We start from the raw sequence: 13,597 nt of genomic DNA on the forward strand, positions 1-13,597 counted from the left end.
AGGGCTCATCCTGGACAGACACTGTGAGGGGAGAGGTGGAGGTCAGCGAGAGAAGACTTGACGCAGTGGCTGCGGCAGTATCAGGGGTCACAGGGTAAACGGTTGTGGAGAGCAGTCAACCTGACCCCACCTCACGAGACCCTGAAGCCTTTAAAGCAGCCCTGGTGTGTGTCAGGCTGCAGGTCAGAGCTTAGCAGTTCAAACTCACCTGCTGCTATGCTGGACGAGGCACTTTCCCCCAGTAAAGATTGACGGCATCAGAGCCCCAGTGGAGGACTCCTCCCTCCCCCAAACCCCCCTCCGTCCTTGTCCTGTCACTTTGCATCCTCAGCCAGTTCCTGTTGTGTTCCGTGTACCAGGGAAGCACTCGGCATGTCTGCACAATCATTAGGCGACCCTGCTCAGAGCCTCTGTTGGTGTCTAATCCCCCCTCGGGCTGAGTGGGCGCCACCACTGAGCAGCCAGCCAGAGTCCTGGAAGAGCGAACACTGGCCTCCTTTATCCTGGTGGTGCAGTGCTATTACATGTTGAGCTTCTGGTCAGCGGTTCGGATCCTCAGGAGAAAGATGAAGCCGTCTGCTCCCAGAAGGATCACAGCCCCGGAAACCTGAAGGAGGGTTACCGGGGGGTGGGATGACAGGGGATCGGGTGGTGCAATGGGCCAAGACTTGGGGTGCTAACCAAAAGGTGGACGTTCAAACCCCCAGTCCTCCTCTGGGAGAGTGAGGAAGCAGCGGGCCTCCGTGAGGACTCGTGGCTCAGAAGCCCTGCAGACAGTTCTGCTCTCTCCCGGCTGCCACTGTGGGTCCCGAGCCCACCCCACGGCTGAAGGCTGGTGCTGGCTGAGGGTTTGAGTCTGGACTCTGTGATGACCGCTCTTTATGTGTTTCAGACTCAGTCCCGGGGCTAAGTCTTCAGCCAGAAAAGAGACAGACCCTGACTCCTCAGAAAATCACCCAGAGGCAGTCAAAGGGCAGCACTTGCCCAGGAATGACGGCCAGAGGCAGGAAGATTAATGGAAACCAGAGTCACGGGGAGGTGGGCAAACTGTGAGCCCCTGTGGGTGGGGTGCTTTTGTTAAATACATTGAAGTGGATATGTTAAAAGCAATCAGCTTTCTAAGCATTCATTTAAATCACAATTTTTTTTTTAAAAAAGTTAGCTTTCCCAGCCTTTGTGGGGCCAAGTGAAAATAAGAAGCGAGTTTTCTTTTTAAAAAGAACCACAGGACATGATACATATAGCATTTAATGTTCTCATGTATAAATTCTCATCCCTAAGAGTAGTCTGCAGAAGTCCCCATCTGGACCAGTGACAATATGACCCAACACGTGACTAGGGACGCAATGACACACCAGTACGGACTTGAGTCTGAACTGGAGTGTCTCCAAATACCCCGTGGACAAAACCCTAAACTAGTGACTACAGCAATTAACACTTGTCTATGATACAAGCTTTTGAAACAGTGTGGTTTGCAGTTAGCATCACATTTGGAAGCCCAGAGTGACCCCCCCACAATGCACTGGGAGGCTACTGGCCACAGCTCTCAAGTCCTGGCTGGCACCACAAAATGAGGCATCAGCACCATGGAAAGACCCAATCCAGCCAGGAGGGAGAGCAGACTGCATCTCACCAGGCACCTGTGCCCCCAGGGAAACTTCAACTAGAAATGAAAACAAAACAAACAGCCTGCAGGTGTTTGCAGAAGTCCAGGCCCATCACTGCAGTGGACACACCTGGCAGCCACCCTCCCTTCTCCGCGTCGGGCCTGGGTGCCCCTTCTCTCCATCTCGTGTATGCCCTGGGTTATGCTTCTCCTTTTATCCTAAGATGCAGCGGCAGACACTCCCTGTGGCCGCAGTGAGGAGGTGCGATACTTGTACCTCAACTTCCCCATCACCTCTGGCAGGTGATGAGGGTCCAGGTGGGCCGATGCTGCAATGGGGATGAGCAGCCCTCGGCCCACAGGAAGCAGCTTAGGCGGCCAGGCATTGAGTCCTGTCTCCCTGCCCTGGGGCTGCTGCGTGGAATTGGAGGAGGCAGGCTTGGACCAGGTGAGGACCTCGGAGGAGCGATTCTGCAGACCCACAAGTCCAGGGACCGTTGAGGGAAGGTGCGCCCAGGACCACAGGGCACAGACCCCCAGGACGACTCCCACACTGAGCAGACACAGCCACTCTCAATTGGGAGGGGGCACAATCTCACAGGCTGTACCCCGAGAGAACCATCACTTTCCAACCTCTGGACAGAAAGGAGCGTAATGGGAATGGCATTGGGATGGCTCCCTCCTTGGGGAGGTAAGGAGTGTGGTCAACTGACAACAGGCCCACAGCACAGCTGACCCCCATGCCTCGAATCCATGGTCCACTTCCTGCCTGTTCCAGTGGACCAAGTTCTCCTCCTCAGTGACCTCCCCTAAGGGACAAGGCTACCCTTGTTTACACCCCTGGCCTCATCCTTGCTGACCTGCTGGCTCTGAGGGGCGGCCAGTGGTCCCTCTGTAGCCTTGTTGAATTGGGACTCTGCTCCTGATGGCCTAGGCCCTGAGGGCAGTGCTGTAGGGTTCAGGGAGTGCTGCCCACCCATGGCCGGGTCATAGGGAGCTAGGAAGAGGTCATCAGGGAAGTAGCCCTCAGCCCCTGAGGGTTGGCTCAGAGCCTGTGCACAGAACGAACCAGGTAAGGGTAGCTCAGGCAGGTACGGATGACTCCAGGGCACCTGGCCTGTGGGATGGGGACAGAAGAGGAGGGGGTAAGCAGTGTTGAGAACAAAACACCTCTCACCCCTTTCTGAGATTCTCCCACCTCCAGGCACCAACCCGGACCCCAGGGCCTCCCCTCCAGGACGAACAGTCATCAGGTGGACTGAGGCCCAGAGGCATCAAGCATTGGAGCACTGGCTCTCAGGGGGGCAAGAGGGACACACCTTCCTCACCTGATAACTTTCCTCTAAATAATCACAGATCCTACTGGGGTCCCTGGTCCCAACTAGGAGGACACGCTCTGCCCTCAGCTGTCCACATGGGGTGCTATGACCATGCCACCTGCCTCTGATCTGGTTTCTGTTCCCAACACTGCCCAGTTCTCTGCTCTGTGCTAATTTCACCTGAGTGAGCCCAGCCCCCAACCTGGGCTATGACCCTGATTTTTCTAACCTCACCTTACCAGGCTGCTTACACCCCACTATGCAGGCCCAAGAACCTCAACAAGCAGGGTGACTCCCTGACCTCTGCCCAGGCCTTCCACCCTCTGCAGACTCACCAGTGCTTCCAGCTGGGGGCTGCAGCAGGCCCTGCCCAGTTGGGGGCCCCAGAAAGAAGCTTTGGGAAGGGCCCCCATGGACGCTGTAGGGCCCCGGGAAGAGGGCATCGTCCAGCGCAGGCGGTGTCAGCGAACTGGGGGAGGCGAAGGGGTGCAGGTACGGGAACAGGGGCTGTGGGGGCTGGCTGAGTGGCGGCTGTGGTGCTGGGGGGAACGGGAAGGCCCCCCGCTGGTGGCCTTGTGGGTCCAGCTCCTCCAGGTAGGGGCAGGAGGGTGGTGGTGTGATGCTGTGAGGCAGAGCGGAAGTGTGAGGAGTCGTCCTCACCATCTCCAGTCGTCTCCTGTTGCTGTGGCCACCCACAGGCTCTACCCCTTCTCCTCCAGGTCCTCACTGGGGTCAGGACGCTCCGGACCCTAAAGCTCCTCCTATGCGCTGTTCCTCCCACTGACCCTTCCGCCCCCCTCCAGAATTCAGGGATGGCCACCCATACCTTGTGGTCCAAGAAACACAGGGCCCCTCCCTGAGGCCAGTGTCACTGCCTGGCCCGTCCAGCAGCAGAGGCATCAGCTGGGGGGTGTGCACAGGGCGAAGAGGGAAGGGCGGATCCGCCCTGCGGACTGGTGGGGGGCTGAAGAGTGGGGGCGTCACAGCCCTCTGGTGTGTGTCTCCACCCTCCTGCGCAGGGTCTGGGGGCCTGGGAGGCTCCAGATGCATGGAGGACTCTGGAAAGAGAGAGAGGACCCGAAGTGAGGTGGGTGAGTGGCTGCACAGGCCGTGTTATGCACAGCCTTGGATCAAGCTGCCTTCCCAGGCCCCTCTCTAGGGGACCCCTCGGAGGTGGGGACTCACCTGGAGGAGCACTAGGAGGGCATCCCTGGGAGGGGGCTCCAGGTCCTGTCCCCACAGACACTGCAGGTGGGGGCTCAGCTGCTGTGTCGCTGGAGGCAGAGGTGCGGACCGCAGTGAGCCTCGTACAAGGAGGCGGCCCCAGACTCCCACCTCCACCCTCTAAGGGCCCACCAGACCCCAGACTTGCACCTGCTCCCCAAAGCTGACCCAGGTGACCAGGTTACCTGCTGTGCCCAGCTGCAGGGGTGGGGGCATTGGGGGTCTCGTTGACCCCCTTCCCATTCAGCTTCTCCACCCGCCGCCACTTGGCACGACGATTCTGGAACCATACCTGTTGGGGGAGTCTCACACCTGAGGGGGGAGTCTCACACCTGGGGTGTATCTCATGTCACTCATCACTTCTTGGGTGTTGTTTGACACCTGAGGGGAGTCTCACACCAAGGGGGTCTCAAACCTGGGGGGGGGAGTCTCACACCTAAGGGGGTATCCCACACCTGTGGGGACTCATCACATCTGAGAGTGAGTCTCACACCTGGGGACACACCACGCTTGAGGGGGGCACGTGAAGAGACAGAACAGGGCTGAGCCCCACTGCAGAAAGCACTATAAAGCGTAGAAGTTACCCCTCAGCTTCACAGAGAGGCTCCTGGGCCCTGGGTCTCCCACCTGCCAAGGTCCCCACCTCCTGCAGCCACAGCATGGCAAACATGAATGGGGCCAGGAAGGGGTCAGCAGCCGTGCACACAGTCCCTCAGCTCCCGCCCACCATCCCCGGTACCATGATACGCTGGGCGGCCACCCCCACGGTCTGGGCTATCTCCTGGCGCTTGTCACTGTCCGGGTAGTGATCCTCCCCAAAGGCTCGCTCCAGCTCCTCCAGCTGGTCTGGGGGGGAGGGGCCTTTGAGGGGGGCGGCAGAGCCCACAGGTGGCCCCCAGCAGCGGCTGAGGCCCCCAACTCCAGCCCACTCCCCAGACCAGCCTTCTTGAGGTTGGTGGTGCAGCCCTGACTCCCGCTGAAGAATAGTGGGGGGTTGTGCAGACCAGCTGACTTTGCTCCAGCCACACTCAGCCCCCTGGAGCCCCTCAGGGAGTCTCTCCTCAGCTCAATGGGCTCACCTGAGCGGTACAGGGTCCGAGTCTTCTTGCGAACCTGGCAGGCCACCTCTGGGGGCCCCTTCTTCGGGCCCGAGTCGGGGTTGTCCTGGGCCAGTGTACTGAGGAGGTTGGCCAGGTGGCAGGGGCCCCCTCCCAGCCCACAGGGCACTGGGTGGTGGTGGGCTGGGCCTGATGGGGAGCTCTGGGGAGGCACTGTGGTACCCGGCACCCCCGCTTTCAGCAGCTTCTTCTGTCCAGGGGCAGGGGACAAGGGCTGCTTGCCAGGTTTGGAGCCTCTGGCCTGGAGGGCACGCCCTGCCCCCTGAGACTGGGGTCCAGCTGGGTCCAGAGCTGTGACTCTGCCGGGTGAGAGGCATTGTCTGGGCCCCGACTTGGGGTGCTGGGAGTCTGCACCAGCATCAGCCCCCACAGGAACTGCGCGTGCCTCTGAGGATCGTCCTTTGCCTGCCGCGCCCTGGGTTGGGGTGTCTGGTCTCTGTAACAGCTTCTCCTGGCGTCCAGCATCATGGCCTGTGGGGACATCACCCACTCAGCAGGGAGGCAGTGCAGTCCGGTCCTCTGAATGCCACACCGATCCCAAGTGCAGCAATCCTTCCTACCCGCTCCCAGGTGAGAGCCTCAGCTAAAGCGGAAGGTAGGGGCCCCGTGGCTGGCGTCCAGCCACCCTGGGGACAGAGCAGCGCTGCCCGGCGGGGCATCTGGGCTGTAACTCCTTCCAGAAGCAGATAGCAGACTGCCTCATCCTCCTCCAGCCCAGGAGCTGGCGGGTAAAATCTGTCTGCTGACTTATCTGTCTGCCCAGTGCTTGACCCACAGCACCACTAGGCTCCCCGGCAAAGCAGACCTGCCTCCCTGCGTTTCCAGAAGGAAGACGGCAGGACTCTCCTCTGAGGCACCCGTGGGTGAAGTTGACCCCCCGTGTTTGGAGAAGGAGCCCCCTGGCTCCAGAGGGAGGAGTGAGCACCCCTGTGAGTTCTCTCAGACCCCAGAGTGGAGCGCAGGCCCCAGTGCAGAGGAAAGGATGGCGTAGGGGGAACTCCTGCCTGCTGCAGACACAGGGACACGGTGTCTCCAAGAACCCAGCTGCAGGAGCACTACCACACCCCTTCTCAGAGGGTGGCTGACACCCTGTGCAGTGACCCCTCCAGCAGAGCGCAGCTGGGCGTGGACAGGCGAATGACTTGGGGGACCACACATGGGGCGGGCAGCTAAAGTTCGGCTAGCCCACGGTGCTCCTATCCCTACACTAAAAACTAAGAAAGAAAATCCCTAGCTCACCGCCAGGAAGGCAGAGCCGACCGGTGGCTGACCTTCCAGGGACCCGGGAGGAGACTCGGCATCCCTCTCCCATGTGGCAGCTGGCAGTGCAGCTCCCCAAGGACTACACCACCCTGTCTCCCACGGGACTCCCTGAGCTTCCTCCCCCCCGCCCCGCTTTCGGGGCTGCTGTCCTTTCGGGGGGAGTCTGCATATTTGAAAAACGGCGCTAACTTGGACCTGAGTCCCTCGGCTTGCTCAAGAGGGGCAGAAGTCTGAAAGAATGGCCCCAATGGGGAGCAAGGGAGTAAGAGGACTGGGATTGGGGGGTGTCAGTGTCGGACTCTTGGCAGAAAGTCCAGGAGCCCTGGTAGCTCTGTTTAAGCGCTGGGCTGCCGAAGGTCAGAGGTCTGAAGGCCCCAGACCGCCCCCGGAAGGCCCTGGGAGTTCTACTGTCTCTCCAGGACGGGCCACAGAGCGGCGTCTGCAGGGGGAGTTGGGTGAAGGTCAAGAAACGTGAGAGGTCGCCTTGCCCAGGCCTCCGTGGGGCGCCGGGACCAGGCCCTGGACGGCTGGGAGGGGACAGCGCTGTGCGTCAGAGCGCATCCTGTGGGGCCCTCCGGGAAAAGGAGATCGCACCCGCAGCCCGCCTGCCCCCTACCTGGCCTCCCCCGCGGCTCGGCGCCCCTGAACCCCACGCCCCTCCCCAGGGCTCACCCCGCGGCTCCTCGCACGCGCGCCCGGCCCGCTCCATGGCGCACTGTGGCTGCGGCGCCCGCGGACGCACAGCGCGGCCTAATGAGTTGCGGCCAGGTGGCCAGGTGGCCGGGAGCGCAGGTGGGCAGGGGCGGCGGGCAGGTGTGCGGAGCGGCGGGGCCAAGCCCAGCCCCGCGAGACCTGCCCGCCCGCACGCGCCAGGCCCGCCTCGGGGCGCGCATTCCCAGCCCCCACCGCGGGGCTCGGACTCGAACCAGGTGCGGCCCGTCGGGGCGTGGGCTCCGTAAGGTCGACGGTGAGGCTGCAGGCTGCGGCGGGCCTGCGGGGCAGCCCAGGCGGGGGACCCGCGTGTGAACCCCAGGACTGAAGAGCCGGCGCTGCCTCGAGGGTTCGGAGCCACACCCGCGGAGGACGCAGAGCGGAGCGCACAGGTGGGTGCTGGCCACGCACGCCGCTGGGGGAGGCGCAGAGGCGGGCAGTGGGGTCAGCACGCCCCCAGCCCGCTTCTCTGGGCAGGCCTGTTCCCGGAAAGAAAGGGAGGCAGAGGTTGACGCTCAGCCTCTGGGTAAAATAATCCCAACTCTGAATTCCCTCGCCCCTGGCTCCCGGGTCACGAGGGAGTGACGAGGAGGGGCGGTGTGGGGTGTGCACAGACTGAGCCACGTGCTGGGGGACGGGGTGCGGGGGGGGGGTCCAAACGGAACCCAGGTGTCTCGCTTTAGGCGTCAGGCGACCGGACACCAGGTGTTTCTGGGCGCAATCACGGTGGAATGCTGGAGGGCGCGTCCTGCCCACGTGGACGTGGGGAGTGTCCACCCACTGCGGGGTTGGGACGGGGGTCTGGTCTCAGCCTCTGGGTCGGACAGAGCGGAGGTGCCCTTAGGGTTTGGGGAGCCCTGGTGGCCCAAAGGCATGCCTCTCTGGCCTTGGCATCCAGGGGTCTTTCGCGCAATCTCTCCTGCAGTTTCCAGCTTGAAAAAGCCCTGCAGGGTCATCTGAGTCGATGAGGGAGGTTTCCAGGACTTTTCGCCTCCAGGGAAGCTCATCACCACATCTCTCCTTCTCCCTCCTGGCTGACGGGAAAGCAGCGTTTTAGGGGGAAGCCCAGCACTGTGCCCCTTGCACCACCCCTGGGGAGACTTTGCAGTTCAGACTCACTCCTGAGGGCCAGTCCCGATGTGTGGTGAAGGGGGTACATTAAATGGAGGAGGCCGCCCTCTTTCTCTAGGGGGGGCCTCTGGTAGATTAATTCGAAGGACTGGAGTCACGTGGCCTTTAGTTAGCAGCGGCTGCCTAGGGACGTGCCACCAGAGAGCTTAAGGACCCCTCAAATCCGAGGGGGAGCGAATTGCAGGAGCTTCGTGGCATCTGCGGGGTGGCCCAGGTGCCTGGTGTTCTAGCTCTGTGTGTGGTTTTATAACATCAAGTCAGAGCTGACTCATGGCCAACCCTCAGGCAGGTTTCTCAGTCAGGACATCTCAGGGAGAAAAGTGCCCATCCTCCTCCTCTGGAGCAGCTGGTGGATTCGAACCTGTTCTCTCTACCTTGGCGGGACAGTCAACCACCACAGACAGCTCTCTGTCCTCTAGGTGTGGTTCATAGCCTCCAGTTAACAAGGGGTTGGATCCAGGCCTGGGTTCTGGACAGTGTGAGAAAACTGAGGGGGTGACAGGTGGGTGCTGGGGCACCTCCCCCCAAAGGGGCTCAGCTCACTGGGCAGTGTTTCTGCTTCAGGACATACAAGGTGGGCTCCGTGCTGGGGAGGGTGTTCCGCTTCAGAGTGCACAAGGTCCTGTGTGCACAGGGCAGCATGGGCTGGTGAAGGCGCAGGCGCAAACCTCCTCCGGTGTTTCCATGGACGGGGGCTGCTTCTGGAGTTCGGTGCCTTCCAGTCCCCTGTGGCTCAGGGGGACCCTCTAACAGAATGGAGCTCTGCTTTCGCCTGTGTCACCCCCAGCATCTCCCACACCCATTAGTCAAACCCTGTGTCAGTCCTTCTTGTCTTCTCTTTCTCTGACCCTCCACCTTTCCCAGCAGGATGTCTTTCTCCAAGGACTGACTCCCTGACAACATGCCTGATGTGTGAGACTAGGCTTCCCCGGCCTCGCCTCTCAGAAGCACTCTGCTGCCCTTGCTCCAGGACACACTTGTTTGTGCTTTTGGCAAACTGTTCACCAACACCGTAATTCTAAGGCATTGATTCTTTTTCCATCTTCCTTATTCACTGTCCAACTTTTGGATGTACAGGAAGCAACTGAAAAGACCATGCCTTGAGTCAGGCGCACCTTAGTCTGTGGACTGACATCCTCACAGAAGCCATCAAACGCCACACTCCCCAGCCAAAGCTCTGTGGACTTTCTGCTGGGGGGACGCTGAGCTCCTCGCCTGAGAGCCACTGAGACCTGGCCCCTGTCTGAAAACCTGCAAGTTGTCCTCTGAACACCAGTGAGTAAGCACAGGGTGGCTGTGAGTGAGTACCCTGCTTCTGAGTGCCCGCACTGCCACCAAGGCTGAAGTCTCCTGGGACTCAACCCCATCAGAACTTCCTGGAACTGCAAGAGCTGGGCCCCCGTGGGCCCCTGTGTCAGAACAGCTGTGCTGTATGGGTTGTCTCTCAGAGGTCAAGCAGCAGGGCAAGCCTGCCTTCTGAGAAACCCGAGTGGGCTCGAACCCACAACCTTGCAGTTCGCAGCTGAGGTTAACCATTTGCATCAGATTCCAGATAAGGGACCAAGACAACCACTGCCAGCGAGTCGATTTACAGTGAACCCTTTGGGGACTCTTCATGGGAGGAGGCTGCCCATCTGTCTGAGGAGCTGTTGGATCAGAACCACCAGCCTTCTGTTATCAGCCTGGTATGCTCTGCTCTGGGCTGCCCGGACTCCTAAGTGAGGGAGGGACTTGGAAACACATTCCAGCAACTCTCCCAGGTGCCTGTCAGCACGCTGAACCAAGACCCAGGTGGCCCACTGGGAGAGACAGTGGGTACAGCAGTGCTGGCCAGGCACAGGGCATGTGTGTGTCCTGCTGGGCAGGGAGAGCCAGCCCCATGCCCCTCATCGAGCCCCTCACAGTGTTGTGACCTCTCCTCATGACGAGAGGAGGCAGAAGGCAAGGAGACACGTGTTGAGGTGGATGACTGACAGCTGCTTTGTTGGTCAGGTTTAAAAGTAAGTGACCCGAGCCTTCCTTGTTCCCTTCCTCCTAAAGGGGAAATGGAGCAGACGTGTGTGACTGACTGAGAGCTGGGACAGGACACGGGGTTGGGACAGTTGGAAGAGACAAGTCCTCGGGGCAGGGCTGAGGCGGAAGGTCAGGGAACTGCCCACGAGGACCCCAGTGGAAAGAACTGGTGCAGATTTCTGCTCAGCTGAAGTCCCAAGAAAGGTAGCTGGGTAGTTGGTGAGATGACTCACTAACGTGGCTCTAGTGTGGTGTGAGCTAAGCCACTGGGTTGCTAGCTGAAAGTCAGTGGTTCAAATCCACCAGTGGCTCTCCAGGGGATAATGGGGCAGACTGTTCCAGTGTCACAGCCCTGGAGACTGTATTAAGCTCTTCCACTCCGGCCTGTGGGAGTTCTGGTGGCCTACTGGTAAGGAGTTGTGCTGCCATCTCAAAGGCATGTAGTTCAAATCCACACGCTACCCCTTGGGAGAAAGATAGGCAGTCTCCTCCTGTGTGATTTATTGCCTCTGAAAACTCACTGGAGAGCTACATCTGGGTCAGTTCTCACTCCACGGTACATAATGCCACCACTCTGTCCCTGAGAATTGGCAGGCTCACTGAGAATTAGTGTGAGGCCAGAAGAAATCAATTTGTGACACTTTTAGGGTGATTACTCTGAGTGCTCTGGCATTGCGCTCCTGAGAGCAGATGGTGCTCCTGACCAGCGAGGGGTGCTCCTGACCAGTGAGGGGTGCTTCTGAGAGCACATGGTGCTCCTGACCAGCGAGGGGTGCTCCTGAGAGCACGTGGTGCGCCTGACCAGCGAGGGGTGCTTCTGAGAGCACATGGTGCTCCTGACCAGTGAGGGGTGCTCCTGACCAGCGAGGGGTGCTCCTGACCAGTGAGGGGTGCTCCTGAGAGCACATGGTGCTCCTGACCAGTGAGGGGTGCTCCTGACCAGCGAGGGGTGCTCCTGACCAGTGAGGGGTGCTCCTGAGAGCACGTGGTGCGCCTGACCAGCGAGGGGTGCTTCTGAGAGCACATGGTGCCCCTGACCAGCGAGGGGTGCTCCTGAGAGCACATGGTGCTCCTGCCCAGTGTGGGGGGTGCTCCTGAAACACACAGTCACTGCTTTTCACCAGGCTGTGCAGCTTTCGCCCTCACTCTGGGCACCCTCGCCCCCTTAGTGCCCTGTCAGCTTGCACACTGCCCGCTGCATCCAGAGTCACGAAACATGCTCTGTGCCGTCTCTAGAAGGAGTTGGGGTGTTCTTGGTAAAGGCACTCAGCCGCTAACCAGAGCCCAGTTGGAACCCACCGCTGCTCCGTGGGTGATCTGGGGAGTGGTCTGCTCCCATCAGGCTTTGTGCCCCTGGATGTCCTGTGGGGCTGGTCTTCCCATCCTTAAAGGGTCCCTGGACTCAGTGGACTCAGGCAGTGAGTTTGGCTTTTAGTTTATTCTTTTTAAAAAAACAAAACAATGATTTCTCAATCTCATCTTCCTCACCAACCTACAGTTTATCACAGTGGTTTATTCTTTATAAAGTAGTATTTTATTTCCTCAGCTGGAGGTAGTCTTTGTATTTGAATTTGAACTTGTCGAGGACTGAGATGGATATGCTCTTGTTAGGTGCCATCAAGTCAACTCTGACTCCTAGCAAGACAGTGAACCAGGGTCCAGACTTGCCCTTCCCCCACCGCCTGTGATTTCCGTCCTGCTCAAGTCTACCGTGGGGTCACTGTGTCAGTCCCGCTCACAGAGGGTCTTCCTCTCTTTTGCTGACTGTACCTTTCCCAGCATGACGTCTCTCACCAAGGACTGGTCCCTCCTCAAAATATGTCCAAAGTTAGATGAAATTTCACCAGCCTTGCCTCATAGGAGCATTCTGGTTCCACTTCCTTCAAGATAGATGTGTTTGTTCTTTTGGAAGTCCATAGGATATTCAACACTCTTTGCCGATACCACAGTTCAAAGACACTGACTCTTCTTTCGTCATCCTTATTCACTGTCCAACTTTCAGATGCATGGAAAGTAATGGAAAATACCTCACCCTTTATGCTGACGTCCTTATTAGAATTTTGGAGAGGGCCTCAATAGCAAATGTCTCCAGTTCAACAGGTCTTTGGATTTCTTAGCTGCTGCTACCGCGAGTGTTGTTGGTGCATCCAAATAAAATGAAATTGTTGACAATGTCAGTCTTTTTTTTCCATCTGTCATGATGTTGCCTTTTGGATCAGTGGTGAAGATTTTTGTTCTCGATGTGGAGGCTTAATCCATATTGAAGGCTGTTTAATCTTTGATCTTCTGTAGTAAGTGCTTCAAGTCCTCTTTATTTTCTGCAAGCAAGGTTGTGCCATCTGCATAAAGCAGGTGACTGATGAGTCTTCCTCCAACCCTGATGCTGCATTCTTATTCATGTAGTCCAGCTTCTCAAGTGATTCCGTCAGCAGATAATTTTGCTCATACAAATTAGATAGGTATGGATAAAGGACACATCCCTGACACATTCATTTCCTGATATTTTTAAACTATGCAGCAGTCAGTGACTAGGGATGATAGGATAGTTGATGCCCATGAGCTGTGGTGCTTGAGAAGAGTATTGAATATACCATGGATGGCTAGGAGAACAAACAGGCCCACCCTGGAGAGGATAAAACCAGGCTGCTGCTTGGAGTCAAGAATTCTGAAGCTCTTTCTGACATACTTTGGGCATGTTACCAGCAGGGACCAGTCCTTAGAGAGGGACATCATGCTTGGGAGGGGAGGGACAGCATAAGAGAGGAAGACCCTGGAGGAGGTGGATTAACTCAGTGACTGGGGAAATGGGGTTATTTGTGTCAGAGACAGTAAGGTTGGCACAGACTAGAACAGGGTTCAGAGCTATTGTACATAAGGTCTCTATGAGTTGCAAGAGACTTTATGGCACATAACAACAGTGTGTGAGTGTCTATTGTAGCAACTGCTTCTTGGTTTATGTATAGGATTCACATGAACCCAACTTGTTATGGGATTCTCATTCTTCTCAATGTTGCCTTATAGTTTGTTATGATCCACACTGTCAAATGCCTTTGCACAATCAATAAAACATCAGTAAACATCTTTCTGGTACTTTCTTCCTTGAGCCAAGCTCCATCTGACATCAGCAATGATACCTCTGGTGCCACGGCCTCTTCTGAATCCAGCTTCAATTTCTAGGAGTTTCCTGTCAATGTGATATTAATTGCATGTGA

General features: G+C 58.0%; 1 protein-coding gene across 1 annotated transcript; it reads right to left on the reverse strand.

The window, feature by feature from the left end:
* Positions 1-520: 520 nt before the first annotated feature.
* NOBOX (NOBOX oogenesis homeobox) lies at positions 521-11,450 on the reverse strand. Its single transcript, XM_006887273.1, has 14 exons — positions 11,227-11,450; positions 8,916-8,994; positions 7,902-8,021; positions 7,203-7,720; positions 6,911-6,969; positions 5,229-5,738; positions 4,889-4,995; positions 4,335-4,441; positions 4,111-4,199; positions 3,752-3,983; positions 3,261-3,547; positions 2,467-2,723; positions 1,901-2,077; positions 521-607 (listed from the first exon to the last, which is right to left on the reverse strand). Exons 1-14 carry the CDS (start codon positions 11,448-11,450, stop codon positions 521-523), a joined length of 2,853 nt encoding a protein of 950 aa, XP_006887335.1.
* Positions 11,451-13,597: the final 2,147 nt, after the last annotated feature.

The sequence above is a fragment of the Elephantulus edwardii genome, unplaced genomic scaffold, assembly GCF_000299155.1.
Source record: "Elephantulus edwardii isolate Elephantulus edwardi_28Jun2011 unplaced genomic scaffold, EleEdw1.0 scaffold00055, whole genome shotgun sequence".
Taxonomy (NCBI): Eukaryota; Metazoa; Chordata; class Mammalia; order Macroscelidea; family Macroscelididae; genus Elephantulus; species Elephantulus edwardii.

What these genes read in the sequence shown, in the direction of transcription:
- NOBOX (XM_006887273.1), bottom strand. Translation starts at nt 11,450, where the DNA reads ATGTGCTCTCAGGAGCACCCCTCGCTGGTCAGGGGCACCATGTGCTCT. An exon ending in TCGGACCCTGTACCGCTCAG is followed by an intron (nt 4,996 to 5,228) that starts GTGAGCCCATTG and finishes CCTCCCCCCCAG; the next exon opens with ACCAGCTGGAGGAGCTGGAG. An exon ending in CCGCCCCTCAGAGCCAGCAG is followed by an intron (nt 2,078 to 2,466) that starts GTCAGCAAGGAT and finishes GTGGGTCTGCAG; the next exon opens with AATCGCTCCTCCGAGGTCCT.